At 40.1% G+C, this 22,035-nt stretch overlaps 1 protein-coding gene across 1 annotated transcript in view; it reads left to right on the top strand.

Moving 5' to 3' along the window:
• Positions 1-22,035, top strand: part of mtrr (5-methyltetrahydrofolate-homocysteine methyltransferase reductase) — a 60,244-nt gene that overhangs the window by 25,781 nt on the left and 12,428 nt on the right. The window contains exons 10-13 of the mRNA XM_078237418.1: positions 4,929-4,971; positions 8,716-8,911; positions 10,843-10,961; positions 20,831-20,920. Of these exons, the coding sequence (XP_078093544.1) occupies positions 4,929-4,971; positions 8,716-8,911; positions 10,843-10,961; positions 20,831-20,920 (448 nt within the window). The remainder of the gene's footprint in view (positions 1-4,928; positions 4,972-8,715; positions 8,912-10,842; positions 10,962-20,830; positions 20,921-22,035) is intronic.

Below are 22,035 nucleotides of genomic sequence, written 5' to 3'. Positions count from 1 at the left end.
TTTATGAAGGATTTAGATACCTGCAGCAGTTACAAGTACATCTATGCATCCACTTGTCATTTTCAAGGTTAAACTGTCAGTGCTGCTGAGTGGATCCTTTTATGTAATCTGCTGCAGCCAAGTAATCTTGCGGGCTGTGTGTTCCATTACTGTTATCTTTTCCAATATTGATTGTGCTTCTGTGCTGGTGCAGGTTCTTGTCATGAGAGTTCATGATTGCTGATACAAAGGAGACATGCAATTTGTTATCTCAGCCTTGAGTGCTCAGAATGGAAACCAGTTTATAATCTGCTTTTACATTACAGCTCCAAATTTGTTTTTTGTGAATTTGCTTTGCTATATTTTTAGGGAGTCTAAGCCTTTATAGAATCTGAACATCTCTTGAAGTTAATATCACTCTGCCTATATGGTTGAGGTGGATTTGAGCTGTAAAGTTGGGTGTTGGCAATCGGTCAGTATTAGTGAATTTTCTGATATGCTTTTCTGTCAAAATGGACATCCATGCTTGGGACAGTCCCTACAAACTTTGATCCATGCATCTATAAACATTCACTACATAATTCTCTTTAGTGACAGAACTGAAAGAATGATTTGTACCTTGGAGATTAGGATGCTGATTCTTATGCACCTTTAATGTTTTTTTTAATAAAGTCCTCAAGTGCTTCACAAAGAGGAAAATGAATGCTAAGCCAGGAACTGAGAGATCGGGTGATGTGGTGAAATCTTAGGGTGGGATTCTCTGATCTTGTCTGTCGTTGCCTTGTTGCCAGTGAGAACGAAGAATTTGGAGCTCAGCCAAAACTCCATTCACTGCAGTGGGACCCAGACAATCCCAGCTGCGCACAAGGTCAGAGGTTATCAGCATTAGTTCGAGAATGTTGAGATCTCTGCATTCCTCTAATATTGGCCTCTTGATCATTCCTGATGTTAATTGCACCACTATCGGCAACTGTGCTTTAAACTGCCCAGGATTGGAATTCCCTCCCTAAGAACTTCCTTTAAACAAGCTTTTGGTCATTTGTTCTAATATCTCCTTATGTGGTTTGTGTCAGATTTTGTTTAAAACTCCTGTCCAGCACCTTGAATGTTTTGCTACATTAAAGGAGCTATATAAATATCTTTTATTTAAAAAGTAGAGAGAAAATTATTTATTTCACACTTTTCTGCATTGAATTTGATCTGCCCATTGCACCAAGCTGTCTCTGTCCTTTTGAAGTTCCACACTATCCTCCTCGCAGTTGACTATGCTTCCAGGTTTTGAATCATCCACAAATTTTTGTAATTGTGCCCTGTGTTCTAAAGCCAAGGTCATTAACACATATTGGAAGAGCTAGGGTCCCAACACTGACCACTGTGGACCAAAAGCAGAAGGGTCATCCTGACTCAACATTAGCTTTTTTCTCTCTCCACAGATGCTGAAAAACCTCAGATTTTCCAGCATTTTCTTGTTTTGGTTTCAGATTCCAGCATCCGCAGTACTTTGACTGACCACTGTGGAACTTCACTGCCAGCATTCATCCAATCTGAAAAACATTTATTAACTACTCAGCCAATTTCGTATGCATGTTACTACTGTCCTTTTATTCCCTGAGCTACAACTTTTCCCACTAGTCTGTTGTCTGGCACTTTATCAAATTCCTTCCGGAAGTCCATGTACAACACATCAACAGCATTACCCTCATCAACCTTCTCTATTATTGCATCAAAAATCTCCCCAAAGTTAATTAAATGTAATTTGCTCTTAAAATTAACTTGCACTTGCCCAAATGATTATTAATGTTCAAAATTATTGTTTCTAGAAGCTACTCCACCACTGAAGTTAAACTGGTCAGGACTTATCTTTATTTCCTTTTATTTTTGAACAATTTGCAATTCTCCAGTCCTCTGGCACCAGCCCCATGTCTAAGAAAGACTGGAAAATTAAGGCTGGTGCCTCTACAATTCCCACACTCGCTTCCCTCAGTATTGTGGGATACATCCCATCCAGTCCTGATGCGTTATCAATTCTAAGTGCTGACAGCCTACCTAATACCCCGTCTTTATCATTTGTTAACCCATTAAATGTCTGAGCTATCACCTCTTTCACCATAACTGCGGAGCATCTTGTTCCCTGGTAAAGACAGATGAGAAATAAATGCCCGGGCTCCTCCATTTTGCAAGAAATTCTGTCTTTGTAAACTTTTTATATTCCATGTGATCAGTGCACAAGAAACAACATTTTCATATTGAACCTAGTTGACTTGTGCAAATTCTGCTAATTTGGGTGTAGGCAGGCTTCTGAGGAATGGCAGCCTGGTGACAGTGTACTGGCTACATTATTGGGCCTGTGTATGTTCAAGAGTAGAACTGAAAGACAGTCAGCAAAATAGAACAGGTATATAATGTCAACAAAATTTCAGCATAGACAAGTATAAACTACTGCATTTTAGTAAGAAAAAGGAGGTCTCATTACTTAGAAAATAAAAATCTAATTGGTATAGAGTAGCAAAGGGGTTTGGGAATACAAGTACACAAATTTCCAGAAGTTGTGACACAGGTCAACAAGCCCTTTTTAAAAGCAAACCAAGAACTAACAAAGTAATCAAACCATGATCAGATCACCCCTTGTGGAATCTGGTTGCTATATTTAAAGAAAGGATATAGCGACATAGAAAAAAGGAGCAGGAGTATGCCTTTTGGCCCTTCAAACCTGCTCCACCTTCATTATGATCATGGCTGATCATTCAACTCAGTAACCTGATCCCACCTTAGCCCCATTTGATCCTCTTTGCCACAAGAGCAGAGTCGTAGGGTCGTACAGGTTTACAGCATGGAAACAGGCCCTTCGGCCCAACTTATCCATGCCACCTTTTTTTTTAAAAACCCCTAAACTAATCCCAATTGCCTGCATTTGGCCCATATCCCTCTTTACCCATTGTACCCATGTAACTATCTAAATGCTTTTTAATAGAGATATCTAATTCCTTTTTGAAAACACAATGTTTTGGCTTTTATGCCTTTCTGTTGTAGCAAATTACAAAGACTTGCCACACTCTAGGTGAAGAAATTTCTCATCTCAGTCCTAAAAGGTTTATCATGTAGCCTAAGACTTTCACCCCCTGGTTCTGGACTCCCCCATCATCAGGAACATCCGTCCTGCGTCCACCCTGTCTAGTCCTGTTAGAATTAACAATGACATCCACCCCCCATCTCTCAACTCCAACAATTATAATCCTAAATGATTTCAAAATTCAGTCCAGCCATCCCAGGAATCAGTCTGGTATACCTTCTCTGCACTCCCTCCATAGCAAGAACATCCTTCCTCACTGGGGAGATTCGCGTTTCAGGGTTTCGTCGGATCTTGAGCCCTTGATGGCTATCCCAAGGATGGAGAGCACGGGCTCAAGATCCTGCCCAGCATCTCCTTGGAGAGATAATAACCAGCTCAACATGAACTGTATTAGGGAACAAACATAAGTCTTTAGATCTTCTGTTTGAAAACTGAATGCTGCTGGGTAATGTTAAACATTTACGCTGACATTTCTAATTATTTTAATGCTAAGTGAAACCTCGATGGATTCATGTAGCATCTATACTTTGACAACAATATCAATTTGTTTCTCAAAAATAGTATAAAGCAAAAGTTTGCGTTTATAATCTTAAACCACAAAAATCTGTGTTACTTGTATATCAGTTTTTCTTCATGAGATTACTGAAATGAACTACTTCAGATCCTGCATTGGAGCCTGAGCTGAAGTTGCTATAACTAGAAATGTTGTTTCTTAGTAACTGCATCAATTATTGTGCACTTTTGAGAACTGCAGGTCATTTTTGAGGGTTGATCAAATTAGTTTTGGTTAGTTCTTCACTGATCCCTCTAACCAGTGTTTTATTTGACATTTTCATTATTTTGTTCCAGCTTCTGAAGGAAATATTTGGAATCCTGTTTTAGAAATGTACATTGAATTTATAAATGCTCCTAATTTGGGCAATAAGAATTACATCCTGTCTACGCAGTTTAAAAATGGCAATCAAGTGCAACATGGTGATTTTCTTTAAGGTTGAACGTTACTGAGATCGAATTTGTCAATTAGTTGGTAATATCACAAGGGATTTGCAGCAGTTTTCTCAAATAATGAGATATTTCTGTCCCTTTGAAGCTATTTCTTAAACTTGCACGCTGAATGGCAAATGGAATTTGATCATTATGATCAGGCTTATTATATGCTCATTAAATTATGTATTAAATCTCTCCCAACAATTAATTGTGAGGAATTTTACTGTCCATCGGGGGCATTTCAAGTTGAATAATGAGTCATGGTGTAGGAAGGTCTGTCTTCCCATTTCCGCAGACTCTGCTCTTAACCAGTCCTTCACCGTTCTTTCTCATTTACTAGTTGTCAGTTCACTCCCTAGTACATAACCCCTACACCCTGCCACTGGAAATTTCTGCTGAGAGGGGGGTGGAGTGTGGAAATTATGGGTGCAGAAGTGGAAAACCCCAGGCATGATGTATAATGGTGCTATACTTCCTGAGTCAGCCTCTTAGAGTTGCAAGTAGACTGAAAATATCTGCTTTGATAGTAAAAGTTGCAGCCAACGTTTAAATGGGTTAGTTCAGATTTACAAAGAACAATACAGCACAGGAACAGGCCCTTCGGCCCTCCAAGCCCGCGCCGCTCCCTGGTCCAAACTAGACCATTCTTTTGTATCCCTCCATTCCCACTCCGTTCATGTGGCTATCTAGGTAAGTCTTGAGGACTATTGTGCAGCAGAACTTCTATTTGAGACAACTGATCCCATTAATGCTTTAGTCATGAAATACAATGAAAGCCAAAACTACAGTTTACAACAAAAAGCACCTTTAAAGTCATTTTATATTGATTTGCCTGCAAGTATAAAATTAAAAAAATCATAACTTGTATTTTCTAAAATCTCTTCTCTTTCAGAACATTTGCCAAAACTGCAAGTTAGATCCTATTCAGCAGCAAGGTAATATTTTATATTGTGTTTGTTTAAGGCGATGCATTAGACTGAGTTGATTTATTATTGTCACATGTATTAATATACAGTGAAAAATGCATGCTATACAGACGAGGCATACAGTTCATTGAGAAGGAAAGGAGAGAGTGCAGAATGTAGTGTTACAGTCATAGCTAGGGTATAGAGAAATATCAACTTGGTGCAAGGTAGATCCATTCAAAGGTCTGATGGCAGCAGGGAAGAAGCTGTTCTTGAGTCGGTTGGTACATAATCTCAAACTTTTGTATTTTTTTTCCAATGGAAGAAGTTGGAAGAGAGTATGATTGGGTTGTGTGGGGTCCTTAATTCTGCTGGCTTTCCGAGGCAGCGTGAAGTGTAGACAGAGTCAATGGCTGGGAGGCTGGTTTGCGTGATGGACTGGGCTTCATTCACAACCCTTTGTCGTTTCTTACAGTTTTGGGCAGAGCAGGAGCCATACCAAGCTGAGGTACAACCAGAAAGAATGCTTTCTATGGTGCATTTGTAAAAGTTCGTGAGAGTCATAGCGGACGTGCCAAATTTCCTTAGTCTTAGAAAGTAGAGGTGTTGGTGGGCTTTCTTAACTATAGTGACATCATAAAGGAGAAAACAGCAGAGGTTTTGAACAGGTTTTTTTTTATCTGTCTTCACAGTAGAAGACACAAGTACCCAAGAATGGTGGAATATCACAAGGTGAAAGACCAAGAGGAATTTAGAGCTGTCACTGTCACTCAAGAGAAAGGAATGGGAATATTAATGGGGTTTAGTACTGACAAGTCTCCTGATGGCCTGCATTCTAGGATCTGCAAAGAAATTCCTCAGATTCTGGAACGCTCCGAACACTTTGGAAAACTGCAAATGTAAACACTTCTGTTCAAGAAAAGAGGCAGACAGAAAGCAGGGAACTATAGACCAGTCAGCCTAATGCCTGTACTTGTTAAAACCTATAATATCTCTTCGAGTTCTGATAACACATAATTGACCTGAAATGTTACCTTTCTTTCTCCACAGCTGCAGTCTGACCTGCTGAGTACTTCCAGCGTCTTCTGCTTTTATTTCAGATTTCCAGCATCTGCAGTATTTTGCTTTTGCTATTCAGGAAGTGGGACTCTCATGCCTCATTGAAAACAATGTGATAATGCTAAAATCCATTATTAAAGATATAGCAGCAGGATATTTGGAAAATCATAATACAATCAGGAAGAGTCAACATCCTTTTATGAAAGGAAAATTATGTTTGATGAAAAATTTGAGTATATAACAAGTATGTCTGATCAGGTACCACTTAAAAGGATGATATATTAGCATGAGTGGAGAACTAGCTAAGAAACAGGAAACCGAGTTGGGATAAATGGGTCATTTTAAGGTTGCCAAAATATAAAGGGTGGAGTGCCATGGGGATCATTACTGGCCTCAACTATTTTAAATCTGTATTAATGAGCTGGATGAGTGACTGACTGTTTTGTAGCCACATTTGCTGACCATATAAAAATAGGTAGGAAAACAAATTGTGAGAAGGATACAAAAAGATATAAATAGGTCAAGTTCCAGGGCAAAAAATTGGAGGATGCAGTATTTGTGGGAAAATGTGTAGTTGTCCACTTTGGTAGGAAGAGTAGAAAAATAGAATTTTCTTTAAATAGAGAAAGACTACAGAATGCTGCAGTGCGGAGGGATCCTAGTACATGAATCACAAAAAATCAGCATGCAAGGATAGCAAGTAATTAAGAAGGAATTTTGGCCTTTATTGCAAGATAGTGTATAAAAATAGGGAAGTCTTGATATAACTTTGCAGGGAATTGGTGAGACCACATTGAGAATAGTGTGTGCAGTTTTGGTCACACTTAAGGAGAGACATACTTGCATTGGAAGCAGTTCAGAGAAATTCACTGGTCTTTTATTGGGATGAACGCATTGCCAGATGAGGAAAGGTTGAGCAGCTTAGGCCTATATTGGAGTTTAGAAAAATAAGGTCAACTTATTGAAACATATAAAATTCTGAGGGGGCTTGAAGGTGGATGCACAAAGGATGTTTTCCCCTTGTGGGGAAATCTAGAATTAGGGGGCACAGTTTCACACTTTCCCCATTTAAGACAGAGATACAAGGAAATTGTTCTCTGAGGGTCATTAATGTTTGAAATTTTCTTCTCTGAGCAGTGGAGCTTGGCCATTGAATTTATTCAAGGCTGAGTTAGACAGATTTTGAACAACAAAGGAGTTGAAGGTTATGGAGGATGAGCAGATCAGCTATTGTGATTGGCAGAGCAGGCCTGAGGGGCTCAAATGAACATCAGTATGCCTCAGTGAATGCAGGCATTGTTCAGGATGCCTCCAAAGGGTCAGTCACAAAGGCCATCATGGTCAAGATTCTTCAGTTGAGTCAAAGAAATGTGCACTAAAAGAAGTTTGACAACAAATAGCTGTGAATCAAGGACTGATGGTTCTCTATTTCATTACCCCTCACTTCCCTTTTTGTATTGAACGATTCATATTCTCTTCCTCCTATTTCCTATGTTCTTGCCTTAAGTTGAGGCTAATTGAAACATAACCTATTGTGTGAATCCTGCATAGATACCCTACAGTGCAGAAAGAGGCCATTTGGCCCATCGAGTCTGCACCGACCACAATCCCACCCAGGCCTTATCCCCATATCCCTACATATTTACCCACTAATCCCTCTAACCTACACACCTCAGGACACTAAGGAGCAATTTAGCATGGCCAATCAACCTAACCCACACCTCTTTGGACTGTGGGAGGAAACCCACGCAGACACGAGGAGAATGTGCAAACTCCATACAGACAGTGACCCAAGCTGGGAATCGAACCAGGTCCCTGGAGCATGACATATCACTTTTTTTGTTAAGTGCTGTGTTCCATCAAAAATGCCCCTATTTAATAAAAAAGCAATCCTTGAAAGCAGCTATCAGTCCGTTCCCCCACACCAATGCCCTTCCCCATGCAATGTGTTCTATAGCTACTGGGGACCAGGATGCTATTCAGTGCTTCAATTCAAAATGTTGAAATGTCCTGCTAAGGGAGATGATCAAGTGTATAGTGAGCAGTAAAACAAAAAATCCAGGTGGATGTTGTGCAAACCACATATTACAAATGCAAGCACATAGGAGCAAGTATCAAAAACATGTTTTGCAATCTGTTTTAATATCCAGGATGGTCTGGAGAAGAAAGGGGGTGTTTGTTGTCTGTCAGAAACAAAATCAAAAGGAATTTAATTTGAAGAGAACCAAATCCCTACAAAAGTAATTATAAGCAATTAAAGACATTTCTGAATTGGTGTTATTGAGTAGGGGAGGTGATAGGGATGTGGAAGGCACAGAACCAGTTGTTCCTTCGCTGAATGGGTTCATAAAGGCAATTACAACGATTAACAAAATAGAAATAGCACAAGTTAAATGATGCAATCTACTCTTTATAGCATTTTTAACAGAAAACAAGCATTGAATTCAAATTGCTATTCTCTCAATTGTTAAAGCACCAAATCACCAAACTGTGCTGTAATGAACACCCTGATATAACAATCTTTGTCAGTCTTGAGGAAGCTCCGAGTGAAGTTCAACTATAATTGATCTTGTCACCTTGACTTTGAGTAAATAAAAGTTGAAGTGGAAAATGAATTATTAGCAAAATGAGGCAAAGTGATGGGTGTTGTGTAATAGTGGGCATAAACAAATACTAGTGATCCTATTAAAATTTATTTTGAAAATTTCCTTACAGTTCATCTGACTTTTCTCCTGGTAAACTTCAATTTGTTTTCAATATCGTTGAATTCCCATCTTCACCCGAGAAACCTATTGCCCGAAGAGGAGTATGCACAGGCTGGCTGGCAGAGCAAGTTACACCAATTCTTAAAAGCTATGAAAGCAAAGTTACAATTGGTGACTGCTTGTCAAATGGGTTTTCACTGCCACAGGTATGTGCCATGTGCTAAAACTTTATACAGCCCCAATTGCACTGGATTGAGACCAATTTTAGCAGTAGCATACTTGTGGACTAGATTTATGTTCCCTTGAAATATGGTTGCAGCTCGTCTCACCCCAGCTTTAATTTCAGTTTGGAATGTGGCTTGCAACCAGCAGATAACTGCTTTGGACCAACAGGTTAGGTTTGAGGTTGCACTAATTGGAACAATGATGAAAGTGGGGAGCAAGAAATTAAGAATACTTGTTCCACAATTATTGTTCTATTGACAAGTACCAATTGAAGTTTGTTGTGATTGCCTTCAGTCATTGATATACATGTAGCTATCAAAGGAGCAGGAGTTGAGCCTGCTTTGCCATTCAACCAGATCATGGCTGATGATCTGCCTCTATGCCATTTTTCTCCCACTATCCTTTGATATCTTTAGTATCCAGAAATCCAACGATTTCTGTCTTGAATATGCTTGAGGATTGAGCTTCCACAGCCCTCTGGGCAGATGATTCCAAAGATCCACCACCCTCGGTGAAGAACTGTCTCCTCATCTCAGTCATAAATGGCCTGTCCTTTATTCTGGGACTATGTCCCCTGATTTTGACCCTCAGTCAGGGGAAATGTCTTATCTACAGCTATCCTGTCAAGCCCTGTAAGAACTTTAAGTTTCAATGAGATCACCCCTCATTCTTCAAAACTGAAGAATATGTACCTGGTTCTCTCAATCACTCCTCAAGACAATCCTGCTTTCCCAGGAATTAATCTGGTGAATCTCGGTTGGATTCCTTCAATCACGAGTATATCTTTCCATCGCAAGTATATCCTTCCTTGGATAAGGAGACCAAAATGGTACACACTACTCCAGTACTCCAGTCTCGACAAGGCTTTATGCAATTGCCAAGACATTTTTACTCTTGTACTCAAATTTTCTTGTGATGAAAACCGACATACCATTTTCCTTTCTAATTGTAGCACCTGCATGCTAACTTTTAGTGACTCATGGACAAAGATGCCCAGGTCCCTTTGGCCATCAGCACTTCTCAACCTCTCACCATTTAAGAAATACTTTTTCTAGCAAAGTGGATAACTTCACACTTATTCACATTATATTCCATCTGTCATGTTCCAGCCCATTCACTTAGCCTATCCGTGTTCACTTGAAACCTCCTTGCATCCTCCTCACAACCTACATTGCCACTTAGTTTTGTCATCAGCAAACTTGAAAATATTGTATTTGGTCCCCACATTTCCATCACTTATATCAATTGTGAACAGCTGTGTCCCCAGCACTGAGCCTTGCAGTACCCCACTAGTCACAATCTGCCAGACTGACCCTATTATTCATACTCATTTTTTTCTGTCAACAAATTTTCAGTCCATCTCAGCATGTCATCCCTAATCCCATGTGCTCTGTTTTGTTCACTGATTTCCTATGTGGGATCTTATCAAAATCCTTTTCAAAATCCAAATCCAACATATCCACTTCTCCTTTTGTCTATGTTTCAATTAACATCCTCAGGAAAAACTCCAACAGGTTTGTCAAACATGGTTTCCCTTTCATGTTGACTCTATCCAATCGTATTGTTATTTTCCTAATGTAATTTCTCAAGCTTACTCAGCTGGCCCTGACTGCTGACTGAATTTTCCAGTTGGTATCTGCACCATGGTCTTAATTGACCCTTTAAGGGACATAATTGTCTGCCCTCCACTCTACCCAGTCTCTTCAGAAATGACCCCTAGGCAGGAATCTGTCAACAAACTGACACGCCAGTTCACAGGAGGGAATTGAGGGCTGTCTGCCTCCATTCCCAACTCCCCATCCCTTCCAAAATCTGATCCATTATTTTTGGTGAAGTTTTTTATTTAGAAAAAAACTTAAGATCATGAAGATAATTCCAGAATTTTAACTACTGAATAAACTTTCTCCTGCAGCTTTCTATTTTCAGCCGGAAAAACACATTATTCCGTCTACCCACTGATTCTACAGTACCTATTATCATGGTGGGTCCTGGAACTGGCATTGCTCCATTTATGGGTTTCCTCCAGCACCGGTATGTAACCTGTTCTTTATGTCAGTACCGGCTATGAGAGGACTTTTTAAAATGTATATTGAAATGCATTATGTTTCATTCATCAAATTTTAGAAATTCATATTTTAAGGTGAAGCAAAGACCCAAGGAATTTTGTTTTTCTTAAACTAGACAATCTTGTGCTATTGCGCGCAGACAGCAATAATTGGATGAAGAAAATTGAGAGGATGAGGGGTTAATTAGGCTAAAATTAACAGAACAGGGAAAGAGCGGGATATGCAACAAGACAGAGGGGCTAGGGGCAGAGTGGGGAAAGGATTTGGATGGGGTTTAAGGACAAGGTGAATAAAGGGGAGAAGAGGGATGACTGCATTGAATACCTCAGTGGTATGAAGGAGTAAAGCATTCAGCAGGGTGAGTAAATAGTCTTTTGCTTGCATTTCCAGTGTCTGTACATCTGCCATTTGATGCCACCCTTCAGTTGCCCCAGCAAAAATACAGTTAACATTATCAACAGCTGCAGCAAATGGCAGTGTAGTGATGGTGTGGGAAAAGGTGCATTTTTTCCTCCTCCAGGTATTATCCAATTCTTTTTTGAAAGTTGTTATTGAATTTGCTTACACTGCCCTTTCAAGTAGGCATTCCAGATCATGACTCACTCCTCTGGGAAGAACTTGACCAGAATTTGTAATGCAAAGATTTTGCCTGTTTGTAAAGCGTGGGAGTTTGAATGTTGTTCAAGTTCTGTTGCAGCTTATTTTCCTTATCGTAGATCGATGATTGCGATCAAGATGTGCTGTTCTATGACTCAATTAAAAGGATAGAAATTGCACATGGAAATGAAATAAGGTAAATGCAAGTAGAAGTTCATAAGTATTAATTACACACCAGCTTCTCTTCCCCTGTGGGATTGCCTGTGGTAACATTATCAGATTATAGAGAGGTTTCTGCTGTTACTTTATGCTTGGTACAGATGACGTTTTCTGAACACCGATAGAAACCAAAGCTGTCAGCCAGTGCTGCCCATGTATATGCTTTAAGGCTTCTGGGTAAAATGGCTATACATGAATATGTGTCTACTTTTGCAATTCTAAAGTCTAATATCCTAAATACATATGAATTCTACCTATTTATCTATGTGTTTCCTTCACAGTGGTCATGGTGATTTGAGAACTAGCATAGCTTAAGTGGTTGCAAATAACTCATAGAATCCCTACAATGCATAAGGAGGCCAGTTGGCCCATTTGAGTCTGCACCGACTCTCTGACAGAGTACCGTAACCAGGCCATATCCCTTTACCTAGATATCATCAACCATGTACAAGGCTTAGCACACCTATTTGCCAAATAGTGCTGTGTTCAGTTTGGGTCAGCAGAGATGCAAATGCAGAGTTGTCCCATGAATTGGTAATGATGTCTGTAGTCATCTTAAGCATTGAACGGGCATGGTAGTGGTCAGATGGGCCCTGAAACATGATTGCAAATTCCTGTTACAAATGCTGCATTTGCTGTGCTATGCTGGTGCAAAAGGGAATTCCTTTGGGAAATATCTCAGCAACGTGTTTGAAAAAGGGATAGGACTGGCAGTTTATTCTGGTGTATAGAATTTTCAGCAGGGGTGTCACATTAGGGATCAAGAGGTCAATTACTGCAGTGAGGGATGATCTCTTAGCAGGCTCCCCAATTGAAGCCATACAGGTGAAATTTTAAAAACAAAACAGTGGTAATCACATTGCTGCGAGTGTTCTAAGGCCCCCAAACAGTCAGGGAGAGAGAGAAGTGCAGACAAGTCAACTGATCTCGGAGAAGTGTAAAAATAATAGAAGATGATTTCAACTTCCCCCAATTTTAATTGGGATATGCAAAGTGTGAAAGGCTTGGAGGGGACGGAATTAAAGTGCATCCTGGAGAGCTTTTTGAGCCAGAACATAGAAATTCCCACAAAAGAAGGTAGATAGAAAGAAACATTTCCCCTTAGTAGAGGGGGCCAATAATCAGAGGGCATAGATTTAAGGTAAGGAGCAGGAGATTTGAGGAAAAACCTTTTCACCCAGAGGGTGGTGGGAATTTGGAACTCTCTGCCTGAAAGGGTGGTAGAGGAACCTTCGCAACATTTCAGAAACGTTTGGATAAGCACTTGAAATGCCACAATATACAAGGCTGCAGACCAAGTGCTGGAAAATGGGACTAGAATAGATTGGTTTTTGATGGCTGGCGCAGACATGATGAGCTGTAAAAGTCTGTCTCTGACTCTGTGCTGCAAGGAAGTGGAACAGGTTGCTGGGGTGCTTCATGTATTTACTGATTCCTGTCTGTACCTAAGAACATAAGAAATAGGAGCAGGAGTATACCATACAGCCCATAGAACGTGCTTTGCCATTCAATATGATCATGGTTGATCTTGGCTTCAATTCCACTTTCCTGCTTGCTCTGCCTTGATTCCCTTGGAGACTGGAAATTATTCAATGACAGAACATCCACAACCCTCTAGGGTGGAGAATTCCAAAGATTGACAACCATTTGAATGGAGAAATTTATCCTCATCTGTCTTAAATGAACAGTCCTTTATCCTGAGACTGTGTTTCCTTGTTCTAGATTCCCCAGCAAGAGATACAACCTTTCAGTGTCGACTTTGTCAAGCTCTTGTCAAAATCTTGAATGTTTCAATGTGGTTGCCTCTAACTCCATGGAGTATAGACCCAATCTAGGTCATAGGATAATCAATCTAGCTTCAGTGCACTGTCTCCATTGAAGGTATACCTTTCCTTCAATATGGAAACCAAAACTGTGATCTGTAGATTTGAGTGTTGTCTCTCCAAAGCTCTGTATAATTGTAGCAAAACTATTCTTTCACCCTAGTCCCTTTGCAATAAAGATCTACATGCCATAGTTTTGTTTGGACTTTGTAATTCTCTACTTCATCAGCCATGACAAATGTCAATTGGTTATGATGCCTTTTTTGGCTTTACAGAAACATTCTCAACTTTTGAGCCTCCAACGTCTTTTTGCTTCATCCTGGTAAATTTGAATCACATGCATTCTTTCTCTCTCACCACTAGAGTCCTCCCTAGACCAATCTTAGTCTGTATGTGAAGTTGTGATTGATAAGACAACTAGTATTTATATAGGGGCTTTAATATAGAGAAACAACCCAAAGACTGGGACTTTAGAATGGATGCTGAAAGAGATGAGGTTTAAAGATGATTTTGAAGAAAGAGGAGTGGGGTTTAGGGAAGGGTCTTCCAGAATGGAGCCTAGTTCCTGAAGTCATGATCTCCAGTGGTGTGAAAGAAACAGATGGGATGCCGAAGAGGCCGGAGTCAGAGGAGCAGAGATTAAGAGAAGAGGTGGGTGTAGATAGAAAAGGCAAGGCATGAAGAGATTTAAACATGATTTGTTTAATATGAAAGGGAATTAGGAAGACATGGCAAGTCGCAAGAGGAGGGATAAATTGTCAAACTGGACTTGGTGTGGGGTTGTATAGGGCAGAATTTTTAGTTTGGTTCTGAAAAAGTCATATTGGACTTGAAGCATTAACACTTTCTCTTTCCACAGATGCTGCTGGATCTGCTGAGTTTTTCCAGTATCTTCGAATTTTATTTCCGAGCATTCACAGTATTTTGCTTCATTTTAGAATTTTAATGAACTGCTGTATTTAGATCTGCAGCCAGGAGGGCATTGGAATAGTTGAGCCGGGATGTTGACAAAGGCATGGAGGAAGATTTCAACAGTGGAAGAGCTGAGGTAGCAGATGCAGGTTGAACTAAGTAATCTTGGTAATAGGCGAGGATTATGGAATCCGAAGTACAGCTGCGAATCAGTTAGGACACCAAAGTTTAGGACATCTTGAACAGTGGCAGGGGAGGATGGTAGAGTCAATGGTATGAAACCACAGAATCCCTACAGTGCAGAAAGAGGCCATACGGCCCATCGGGTGTGCACTGACTCTGAGGGCGTCCACCCAGGCCCTCCCAGGGCCCTATCTCAGTAAACCCACGCATTTACCCTGATGAATCCACCTAATCTACACATCATTAGGCAGTTTAGTTTGGCCAATCCACCTAACATGCATATCTTTGAAGTGTGGGAGGAAACTGGAGGAAACCCATGCAGACATGGGGAAAACATGCAAACTCCACACAGACACTCCACAAAGCTTTCAATCTTTCCAGCCTTAGTTGGAAGAAATTGCAAGACTGCAAGACTGGAAGAGGGAAATTGGACAGCCTCACTTCTTGTATTATTGGTGTGAACAGAAACTGCTTAGTACTGAAGCCATGAGGCAAATTGATGGGAAGAATTTGAGATGTGGCATAAAGACCATCCAAGGCATAGACCGAATGAGTGATATTATAACATGCTAGTATTTAAAGTCTTGGATTTAATTTATGTCAAAAATATAAAACTAGACCGAAGTATCCCTTTTTATAGTTTTGGTTGAATAACTTAAATGTAAGCCAGCATTTATCCATATACATTGCTTTTGTAAAAATCCCTTAAAAGAAACACATGACTGCAGTCGTTTGTTGTTTCCAATATCCATAGCATTGCAAAAGCAGACCATAACAAACACTGTTCAACATGGCTTGTGGTCATTGACGCCCATAATTAAAATTCTTCATAGGTTTATGGTCTGTTTTCAGTTTTACTTTGAAAAATTGTTCTGCGAATTATTTGAAATTCATGTAGACCTTTGAAAACTGGATTAAAAGTTAGGAGGGGAATTGAAACACCTGGTGGCAATCTAAAAACATTCTTATGGTATCAGAAAAGTTGCAGCGCCTATCATCATTATTTTTTAGTGGCTTCTCTGCATGACTCTACATTCGGACTTTACTGATTATTATTTTGTTTTAATTCATGCAATGAAGAACAATCCAAATCTCAGCCAATTTGATATTCTACCTGATGAGGATACAAGGAATGTGACTACCCGATTTGATGGTTTCTGGAAATGCTTATATAACACATTGTGAGCTACTTTTACCTAAATATGGGGTCGGATTTTCCAGCCACGCTCGCCCCAAACCCACCTGAGGCCAACAGACCTTTCCATGGTGCACCCCTCGCTTGCTACGATTCCCGTGGTGGGTGGAACAGGAAAATTCGCCCCATGGAGTCCGCGGTTTTTTTTTGTGATAACTGGTCCTGGAATGTCATGCAATTCTTCAGCCCATTCTATAATCAAACAATTAATGCATTCAACCAAGAAGATCAGTGTGATATTTCTATTAGCCTACAAAAGCTAACCTAATAATGTGATTATTTATATTCAATCCTGAACATTGATCTTTTTATGAAACCGTGCACACATGCATGAGGCAGTTACTGTGTATGTACCAAGAACTATTAGGGCAGCACGGTAGCACAGTGGTTAGACTTAGCTTCACAGCTCCAGGGACCTGGGTTCGATTCCCGGCTTGGGTCACTGTCTGTGTGGAGTTTGCACATTCTCCTCGTGTCTGCGTGGGTTTCCTCCGAGTGCTCCAGTTTCCTCCCACAGTCCAAAGATGTGCAGGTTAGGTGGATTGGCCATGCTAAAGTTGCCCCTTAGTGTCCTGAGATGCGTAAGTTAGAGGGATTAGTGGGTAAAATATGTAGGGATATGGGGGTAGGGCCTGGGTGGGATTGTGGTCGGTGCAGACTCGATGGGCCGAATGGCCTCTTTCTGTACTGTAGGGTTTCTATGAACTATGTTGTAATTATGCTTGTTCAATTTGTGTGTTTTAAACATACCACCACTTCACTTCTCATGCCCTTCCATTCACTGCTTTGCTTTCCCAACCCCCTCACTGCCTCACTCATTGCTCAGGGGCACCAAGGGGGATGCAGCAAGGGGATGGTGAGTGGGACAGAAAAGGGGGCAATGAGAGTCAGGAGGGAAAGGAGCAAAAGGGAAGCGGGGGGTGGGGCACACAGGAGAGTGGCGGGAAGTGGGTAGGAGCAGGTAGGAGCTAAGTGGAAAGAAAGCAATTTGGAGTACTATAGTAAGTGAACAAGAGTAGCAAGAGGGTTTTTGGGTCAGTTAGGTTCAAGGCTACCAATAGGGTTTTAATGTAAAAAATTATAATTCCGGAATGTTAACCACCCTTATTTACATGTGTTCTCATGTTAGTGATTTTCCTTTTGCATGTTTTCATTTAGCACACCATATTTTTAGAAACATATTAGGAGTGCTAAACAAGACTTAGCTCTGCTCTCCAGAATGTTCCATATTATGTCAAGCCATGGTCTCATTTGAAGACTATACTGAAGACTTAGATTTTAAAATCTGTATTCAACTGCAGCAGAATTGGGGATAGAGATGACTGCAGCTGCCATAGCTTAACATTCCATGCCCTTACTAAACTCACTACAGTTTTCTCACTTCAGAAAGGGTGTAATATTTGCTGACATCATTGCTAGTTGTGATTAAAATTTGACTATCGAAGACTTTGTGCTTGAGCAATGGTGGCCTCGTTTGTTACGTAGATTGATGGGATTTTGTGAATCCAGAAACTGTGTTTGCATTTCAAATCCAGGTTAATTAAATAGAAGGAAAATCAGTATTAATTGGTCAATAATGAGGTGCAAAAAATAGGTGAAAATTGAAAAAAACATGGGGCTGGATTTTTTGGGCTATTGGCCAATTAACTGCAGTTAGGCTGGAGATGGGATTTTTGTCACTTGGGGACTTCTCAGTGGAGGTTGCTGCTGCTAAGATAAGTCTGGGGGAGTCGGGTAGTTAGGGGTTTATTTTGCCGGTTCCAGCTGATGGGCCTGGTGAGAGGAATGGGGGTCAGGCCAGGTTCTTTTTTTTTTCCCTCTCCCACACACTTTCCTGACACCAACTTGTGTGGCTACAGCTGTGGGCTACCTGCTTGTTGTGGCCTCTCTCTTCTGCTGCTAAAATGGCAGTGGAGAAAAGGATGAGGCCGAAGGGTGGGCTGCCTAACCCCTCCAGCACCCTCCATAAAATTTTGCACAAGCCTTGGGCAGAAAGGCAAAGTGCTGGATTTTCAAATTGTCCCCCCACCCACTCGCATCAGCTTTGGAACATAAAACTCAGCCCATGGGCTGGTGAGTGTTGAGGCATGCACAAAACTATTTATTTCAATTTTTAAAGAGCATCAGAGAAATAGTTAATGTTTTAGATCCATGACCATTCATCAGAGCTGGGGAAAGTTGAGATGTCTAAGTTTTGAGCAAATGAAAGGGAGAGGATGGGCTTTTTGTCACCTGTCATTCTATCTCACTCTGACTTCCTGCCCTTGGCCGCCTCTTGTGTTCCAGTGAAGCTCAAGGGACACAAATTTCAATTTTCAATTAGGCGCTAATCGAATTCCACATTTGGTTCAATTTCAGACCATAATCCCTCCCTCTTATTTTTTTGCTTGGCTGGTTTTGGTTTTACTCCTTCCTTCTGGATTTTAGAGACTTCCCGCACCTTCAACCCATTGGTCAAGGGCCAAACAGCCTATTTTTTTGTATGTTCTTATTTTGTTTTCAGGTGACATTTTCCATTCATATTCTTCGAGACATGTCCTTTATTTCATTACTTGTCCTATTACCACACTCTTTTGATCATACATCACCAATTCTTTTCATTTATCATTTAATGTCTTTGGTCTCCTATCCTGTCGCTCACTTTCCTTTTTGTTCTGGTTTACACTTCTTCACTTGCTTTAAAACCTATTACATTTCTAGCTTTTTTTCCCCAATTCTGATGAAAAGCCACTGACCTGAATTGTTAGGTTTCCTGTATTTTCTGTTGTTTTTATATATCTGGCTTCTATTAGTATTTTGCTTTTTGCATCATTTCAATTTTTCCTCTTAAACTTCACAGGTTAAAACAATTCAAGTTAATTTGTGAACAGAACAATTCTGTCTGGTAGACATCACTCTTAGCACTGGTTTTGGCGGATTGTTTGTATAGAATATCCAATCATTTGCTTGTGTAAGACACGAAAGCATTCCGTTCTTTGTTCTCATTAACAAAGCATGAGATATAATTATATGAAGGGCATAACCAAAAGGAATCTTACCAGGAGGGACCAAGCTTGGAGTTCCTGAGCAGGATGGTGTATAGGATTATTTCAAACAGTCATAGGTGATTTATCTGTATGCATGGGAAATATTCAACCTATGCAAATATTTTGAGAGTTTAAGTTGAGAAGATTGACTTTAATATGGTTCTTTACTATGAATAAGGATGCAACGTTTGAATAAATCTTTTGGCAATGGTCAGTTAAAATTTTGTGTATACTACATAGCTGGCAGAATGGATATCATTGAGATTTCAATATTGCAATTTCTGGGAAAGAAGAGAAAGCACTAGTGAAATAAGTATCCCAATTTTTCCGCAAGGTAACATGGCACAATGTATATATTTTTATTGTTTTATCCAATTCTTTCAACTGCCCTATGGTAAGACTGATAAATGATATACTGCACAATGTAACAATTTTATATTTGAGTAGAAGGGGGCAGAGAGAGAGAGCTTCATATGTTATTTACTATCTTGCAGCCATCTAAATATCTAAAATTGACCTCTGTTAGGATTGTTTCATGCTGGTTATTTAGTCAGTGAAACTTTACTAGTCAAATTTTCTGGATTTTTGCCTATAGGCTATATAGCCGAAGAAGTAACATTGAACAAATGCAATGCCTCCCCTGTGCTCCTTCCTAAGAAACTGATTTTCACCAGTGATGTTGACCTAGGTAAAGTAAAATGGACATGGTGTAAACTGGCAGCCAATTCATAATGAGTCCATTTTATGCTACTGATGAAGACCAATTTCACTCCAAATTGTTACACTTGTTGATGTGTTCAGGATCAGAATGCTGAAGGAAATTATTGCAGAAGCGACAGAGGAAATAACTGATTTTTCCAGTTTCATTGGAGATGGTCTGTGTCAAAGGGACTGACAAACATGACGTGTTCAAAAAGAGAAACGGCTAAGGGTACCCATTAACTGGTGAGCCTTGCATCGGAATAAGAAAATTATTAGTGACCCTGGCTGGTGGTTCTGTTGGTGTATCCCCCAGCCTGTGACGCACCCAACCCCTATTCATTTAATAGATGGAAAAAGTGGATAAATATTTAATGCTTGAAGAGGACAAAAATTCAGGGCTATGGGGAAAGGGTTAGAGAATGGGACCAAGTCGATTAACTCCATCAAAGAAGTGGTACAGGTACAATGGATTGCATGATCACCTTCTGTATTGTCATTCTATGGTTATGTTTGATTAACAAATCTTTCTTGAAGAAGTATAGATTGAGAATGTGGACAATTTGGTTATAATATAAATGCCTGAAAAGCATTAAATAAATTGCTGAATAAAAAACTTTGTGCTCTGGGGCAAGAAACAAACATGAGGATATACTTTAAATAGTAAATTTCCGAATGCAGGAAAGGAGCAAACATGGCCTGGACGTGCAATAGATAAATTCACAAAAAGATTGGGTTGAATATGCATTTAGAAAGATTTATATTGAAAGGGATAAACACCAAGGCAAAGCAGTCATCATCACACTGAATAAAACAATGGTTTTGACTGAGGCTGGAATAGGTGCCCAACATTTGCCTGTATGATTTAAGGACAGAAGTGACTAAGTTCACTTAAAAATGAGCATATTTCCTCAGCTGGGAAAGCGTTAGGTTCAACTGTGATGCTGGCCGCAGATAAGCAGCTTGCTAATGAAACTCCGACATACTTGAATAATCGTTCAGATGAGGCACTGCAAAATTGTCATGAAACATTTTCATGTGGGAGATGAAAGAAATGTGAAGAAAGAATGCCTGTTTATTTCTTGCAACATTTTCAAGAATCTAGTACAGTTAACTGCTGGTATAGATTTTTAAACAATTTTATTTCTGGCTTTCTTAGTTTGCTATCTTTCTGTTTCAGTCAAAAACAAAGAGAGAATCCTGGCTCTGTATTTGGGGAAACTTGGCTTTTTTTTGGCTGCCGACACCATGATCGAGATTATCTGTTTCGGTAAATACACTGTTCTGATTCTTTATTTCCACCACTTCTTAATCCCCTGTAACTGAGGATCTATTTACGGAGTAACTTGGGACATTGTGCTAACTCAAATCCTCTTTTTTTTTTTTCCCCCTGCATCTTGCACTGTTGTCTCTACAAACCATAACTTGAACCCTTCAAACAACAATCTTTTCATTTTTGCATCAAATTACTCCTTTTTAATCTATTCCAATAACCCAACTTCCATCCGCATCCTCAAACACTAAATAATATTCAGACTTGCTCAAACATTTTGTGGAACTCATAGACTGATGGTACTTTTCCATGGAAGTATTTCTTCAACTTCAAATGGAAACTAGGCTTAAAAGATTTCTGATTTGAGGCAGATCTAATATCCTCCTGAGAATTACTTCTAAGTCCAAAAATGCAGCCCTGGGTGTGATTCACGGTTACCAGGATCACTGTTGCTGAAGTGAGCTGAGTTTAACCTTACTGGAAGGTAAGCGCATTATATAATTTGATGCTGGCCACAGTACATAGAGCATGGGCCAGAGGCTAAACTGTTTGACGCCACCAGCCCAGTAAAGGCTAATTGTGGGGCACTCTTTTTTTTAATTACAATTGATGAGACGCAAAGACTCCATTGTAAAATAGGTAGTTGAAGTAAAGGTAACCCCACTATTATTGAAAAAGAGCTATGCTGTAGCAAATGCCAACCCTTCACAGCACACCTCTGCTGAAGCAACAGTTTTAAACCAGTACTTAGTGTGTGGCATGACATTCAGTTGCATTATTGGGCTCCCCTAATTAACTTCACTCTTGAGACTTGTTGAGGTTTGAGCACAGTTATGTAAGTTCCCAGCATGCTTTATTTCCTCGTGGCAGAGTGGTTAGCACTGCTGCCTCAGCGCCAGGGATGCGAGTTCGATTCCTGGCTTGGGTTACTGTCTGTGCAGAGTCTGCACATTCTTTCCGTGTCTCCAGGTGCTCCGGTTTCCTCCCACAGTCTGAAAGATGTGCTGGTTAGGTGCATTGGCCATGCTAAATTCTCCCTCGATGTACCCGAACAGGCGCTGGAGTTTGGCGACTAGGGGATTTTCACAGTAACTTCATTGCAGTGTTAATGT

The sequence above is a fragment of the Mustelus asterias genome, chromosome 2 (assembly GCF_964213995.1).
Source record: "Mustelus asterias chromosome 2, sMusAst1.hap1.1, whole genome shotgun sequence".
NCBI lineage: Eukaryota > Metazoa > Chordata > Chondrichthyes > Carcharhiniformes > Triakidae > Mustelus > Mustelus asterias.
Note: the sequence above shows the minus strand (reverse complement) of the source record. Positions and strands in the feature narration are given on the sequence as shown.